This window comes from Lucilia cuprina, chromosome 2, assembly GCF_022045245.1.
Source record: "Lucilia cuprina isolate Lc7/37 chromosome 2, ASM2204524v1, whole genome shotgun sequence".
Lineage (NCBI taxonomy): Eukaryota > Metazoa > Arthropoda > Insecta > Diptera > Calliphoridae > Lucilia > Lucilia cuprina.
Window position 1 is genome coordinate 69117506 of NC_060950.1, and position 5555 is coordinate 69123060.

Below are 5555 nucleotides of genomic sequence, written 5' to 3' on the forward strand. Positions count from 1 at the left end.
TTTATATGGTAATACAGGCTTTCGATCCCAAGGTATACCTGATCGCACAAACGGTTATATTTACATATAAAGATTCTCATGTCAATTTAAAAGCTAATTAAAAACTTACCTTATGATGAGTGTACAGCTGTACAGATCGTAACATTCTTTAGGTAGACTGGTAGATAAGCTGGATGTTCATGTGTTTATTGAAGACCCAATTGAATACATCATATTGATTCCTTTGTGTTATCTGTAAAGAGAACAAGATTAACAAATTAATACATTTCGATGTAGTTAAACTTAATTCCATCTAAATCATTTAGTCCAGATAAATATATGAAAACAGGCAGAAAATCGTGAACTAGCTTGCCTATCTTCCACCTAGGACGGGCTTTATCTTCTCTTTGAAGATATATATTCGAAAATCAGAACTCAACATAGATCAGGAAGTTTGAAGGATACCAGTGTGTAGTACATAAAAGCTTCATCATATTTTGATTTATAGCTGGCGCGGGTGCAGCTCAAGCTTTTCCCTTGGTTCGTGCCTGATTCAGAGATACTAATCCTTAATGCTGTTGTGAAAATAAAAGTGTTTATAATATATCTGTTTACTAAAAGCTTTGTGAACTCTTAAGAACTGTTTTAAGAAGTTAATTTCCTTAAAAATAGAAGATAAAAGAGAGAAGAGAAAGAAAAATAAACTGAAGTGATAACAGTAGTGTTGGTGATTTGCGAAAAATAATTGTCTGGTATAGATCATGAATTCGAGCTTGCCTTTGCATGATCCATCTAGCAATTACAGAGTGTGATAAATTAACTCTCTAATGCTGTTGTGAATGTGAAAGTGTTTATGAGAAAGCTGCTTGCTTAAAGCTGTTCATTTCCTTAAGAACACATAACTGATAGAAGAGAAAAGAGAAAGAAAAAGATAATGATAGTGTTGGTAAGCAAGGTCTGGTATCAGCAGAGAGTGAAAAAATACCTTTTTGATTGCTTCTGTGAAAGCAAAAGTGTTTATGAGAGCTTTTTGTTAAAAGCTATAAAAGCTTAGCTACGTTTTAAAGCCAAGAGGAGAGACAAGATATGAGAGAAGCTAGGGAAAAAGTAGTAAAGATCGACTTTTCTCAACAGCATTTAGAACTATCTCCATAAAAGAAGATATGTCTAGAATGAGAGCATTAATTTTACAATTTACCAAATGGCCACAGAGCTTTCTCTACAAATTTTGAGTTACCAATTGACCTGACCATAAATCTGATTGCTCAAGGACCAGCTTTGAAATTGCTCCATTTGAAGTAGCGTAACGTAATAAGGGTAGTGTTGGTGAGCAGACTGTGAAAAAATAGCTCTTTGATTCCTTGTTTGAAAGCGAAAGTGTTTATAAGTGCTTTTTGTTAAAAGCCATCAAAGCTTATCCAAAGAACTCTTGTGTGAAAACTGATCTAGTGCAAATTTTAGGAATTGAATAGTGAAAACAGAAGAGCAGTGAAAATGAGAGAGAGTAGAAACCGATAGTTACTTAAGACTTGTCGCAGCAGTAGAGCTTTACAAAAGCTAGCTTTAAGTTAACTCCATTTTGAGGAAAGAAATCTCTTGTTATTTTAATTAGAAAACCCTGCATCTTCAACAAGATGACTTGTCTGATTTATTGGGTTTTCTTAAAATAAACCAAAAAAATTATTTAAAAAAATAAAGATTTTTTGATTAACACTTACTAATACATAAACAAATTTATTTTTTTTTTTTATATTTTTAACATTTTGCATGGAAGAGTGTCGTAAAAAATTTTATTATTATTAATATTTTTTTCTTTAATAACAAGACAAACAAAATATAAAGACACGATAGTAGTGGCTATGGGTGTTTGTATAGTAAACATACCTAGAGTAAGACAAATAAATATACAAACAGCTTTTTAAAAGGTATGAGTGTGTGCTTAAGTTTATATATACATTTGTAAGTGTGTGCGTGTGTTAGTCTAAGCATTTTTATTTTGATAAGACATATCTAAGTTTTTGATTTGTATTTTATTTTGTTGCTGTTTTCATTAAGTTCTAAAGCTATTTATTATTTAAAAAAAAATGTGAGCAATAACAACACCGGCAGCAATAGCAACAGCAATATCAACAACAATATTTATTTGTTGTGTTTTTGAATATTTTCACTCTCTTTTTTCTCTTTTGTTTAATTTTCTATGTATATGTTTGATATTTTTATTTTATTTTGGTTGTTGTTGTTTGCTTTGACTTGTTTTAAAGGGGCCGGCGATCTTAGATTTGCTGTTGATATATTTGCTGTTGTTGTTGCTGCTGCTGGTGTGGTTGTTGTTGGTGTTGTTGTTAGTTAGTTAGTTAGTGGTGTTGTGTTGTTGCTGTAGAAATTAGCAATCGTTGTATTAACCGAAGACGTTGATTTGTATTAAAATTTGTTTAAAGCTTCTAGCTGTGGCCTGCTTGCTACCTTCTTGCCACCCTGAGCAGTTGTAATCGTAGTTTTGTTAACAATTTTTGTTTTGTTGATTTGTTTTTATTATTACTATTATATGTATATATATTTTTTTAATTATTTATATTTTTTCGCCAACTCTGACAACCAATTCATTTATACTGCTATCAACCAGCAACAGCAACAAAAACAATAAAAAAATATACAACAAGACACAATAAAATACAGTTTAGTACGTGTCTACAACATTTCTATAGATTTAGTCGGCATTTTGCGTTAGAACATAACGATCGTGTATTTTTTTTTTTGATTTGTGAGAAATTTTTTTGCCGTTTTTTTATTTTTTAAATAAAAAAGAAAATCGTCTTTACTTGAAACGTAATTTTAGAAAAAATATAAGAAAACAATTGTTATAAAAATAAATAACAAATTAAAAATTTTGCAAAAAATTATAAAAAAAAATCAAGAAAAATATTAAAAAAAAAAAATAAAAAAATTAAATTTTTTTAAAAAATAAAACAAAAACTCAAGATTTTTTAAAAAAATATTTTAAATAAATCCTTATAAAAAATTTTACAAAATGTTGATTTTTAAAAATTTATTAAAATTTTGCTAAAAGCAATCTCATACACAAACACTGACAGCTTGCATAGACTGATCGATCAGTCTGTCTAATATTGACAAAACTAAATACTAAAAATTAACAGCAAAATATTAAAAAAATATAGAAAAAATATTTTCATATAGAAAACCAACAAAAAATAAACAAATACAAACTTGAGAAAAAAAACAAATATTTATTTAAGATTTCTTATTAAGTGCGCGCTTTAAGTTAATTTTCTTAAAAAAATAATAAGAAAAAAATTCAAATTCTCCTTATAACCTTTATTTTTTAACAAGTGACAGTCTAGTCAATTCACAACTTAACTAAATGAATATAATAAAGTGTTTTTTAAAATAAAAAAAATAAATTCTAATGCCTGCCTTTATTACCTGAAAATAAATTCATCTCTAAACACACACACCAAACAAAATTCATTTAAACCCTTAAAAACAAATATAAATAATAAAAAATAAATTTCTGTTAAATACTTAACAAATATCCTCATAACGTCCACCATCATCATCTGGTAGCCAATGTTGCCAAATATGCTCAAAATGAAAACGGAAATAATCACTGGCAATGGCTTCGATGATTCATATATGTTTGAGGATCATTTATTACACATGATAGGTAAATATTTATTTAAATTGTTTTTATTTTAACTACCACTTTTTTTAAAGTTTTTTTTTAATTAAAAGCATAAAGTTTAAGAAATGTAAAAAAAAAACATTAAAATTTTTTATGATGTCTGCTTTGAAACATAAAATAGAAGTGTCTGCTTAACCGAAAAGTAAAAAAAAAAATAATTATAATGGCTTTCTCATAATTTACTTGTTTTTTAATAAAATAAATTGTTTACCAAAAAAATAAAAAAATAAAAAAATAAACAATAATTATTTTTAAACATTTACTTTGTCTATGATATGATTTTTGTTTTGCAAAAATAAAGCCACAACAACATTTTAATAAAAAGTTTTAAACTTGTTTATAGTCCTTAGAACAATTGTATTATTGCTGTACTATCTTGCTTACAACATAAATGTTTAAGTTTTAAGTTCTAGTTCAGTTTTAGTTCAGTTTTAGTTCAGTTCTAGTTCAGTTCTAGTTCAGTTCTAGTTCAGTTCTAGTTCAATTTTAGTTCAGTTCTAGTTCAGTTCTAGTTCAGTTCTAGTTCAGTTCTAGTTCAGTTCTAGTTCAGTTCTAGTTCAGTTCTAGTTCAGTTCTAGTTCAGTTCTAGTTCATTTCTAGTTAAGTTCTAGTTCAGATCTAGTTGAGTTCTAGTTCAGTTCGACTTCAGTTCTAGCTCAGTTCTAGTTTAGTTATAGTTCAGTTCTAGTTCAGTTCTGGTACAGTTCAGTTCTTTCTTCTTTCCTTCTATATTATTTCTACTATTATTCCATTTTCTTTTTGCAGAAAAGCATAGAAGAAGTTTCAATATTGCACAATTAACAAATTATGTCACACCACTATTCCGTGGAAATCTATAAATCATCCATCACCACGTTGTTAGTAAAACAAACCCTACCCTTCACAATTTGGCACGTTCGATTATATTTTTTGTTTTCATTATTTGCCTTTTATCATTATATTTTATTAATTATATTTATTTTTATTTTAAATATTAAGTCAGTTGTCTTGTAACTAACTACTTTTTTTCATATTAAAATGTTTATGAACTAGTACAGTACCTCTACAGGGCAGTTGTTTGCGATTTTTATTTGCCGCTAATGTTCGTTTTTTAAATCTATTTTTTTTTTTAATTTAAAACCATTTAATTTCAGTGTTTTATTTTTATTTATTTTAAACAAAAAAAAAGTATTTTAACGATGAATTTGATCTTTGACACGCATATTTTAACGACGTGTATGCATATGAGTTTCTCGTTGTAAAAAAAATTAATTTGAAACTGAATATTGAAACAAGCAAACAGTATGTTAGTTGACTCATTTGTACAGTGATGAGAAAAACTTGGAAAATATTTTCTTTTGTACGATTTCCTATAAAAATATCACTTTAGAACACGATTGTATGGAGTCATAAAAACTTATTAGGAATAATAGGAATTCTAACAATTATTAAGATTATAATTGTTTTAGTACTCACTGTAACCAGAGTCTTGAGTACTATAATGCAAATTGACCAATACAATAACGATCGGATACTTAGACATTCTCACATTTCTTCATACTGATAACTGGAAAACCCAGCAGTTCTACAAGTAACAAATTCTCATTTTAAGTTTCGAAGTGAACTGGGCGGAAGGACGATATTAACATAAGCTTTTTTTCTGAAGTACAGTAAAGAGAGACAACACTATAGTCTAGTTATGATAATAACTCAAAATAGCCTCCCCGAACTACCGGGTATTCATTATTAAGGCAAACAACTCATACTTGTATGATTGTTTGATTTGTACATGACTTTAGTTTAATTTTAATAAAAATACACATGTATGAGCAGTTTTTTTAATTTGCAAAATATACAATTCTTGGTTGTTTTTATTGAAAAGAAAAACATATATAGC

The 5555-nt window shown here is 27.8% G+C and overlaps 1 protein-coding gene across 2 annotated transcripts in view; it reads left to right on the forward strand.

Moving 5' to 3' along the window:
- The first annotated feature begins 2943 nt into the window (after positions 1–2943).
- LOC111676480 (transcription factor HNF-4 homolog) overlaps positions 2944–5555 on the forward strand; it is a 15961-nt gene continuing 13349 nt past the window's right edge. Inside the window, exon 1 of one of the 2 annotated variants that reach the window (XM_023437440.2) lies at positions 2944–3661. In XM_023437440.2, the coding sequence (XP_023293208.2) occupies positions 3565–3661 (97 nt within the window). In that variant the 5' untranslated portion in view covers positions 2944–3564. The remainder of the gene's footprint in view (positions 3662–5555) is intronic. The other variant, XM_023437442.2, reaches the window with a different exon arrangement.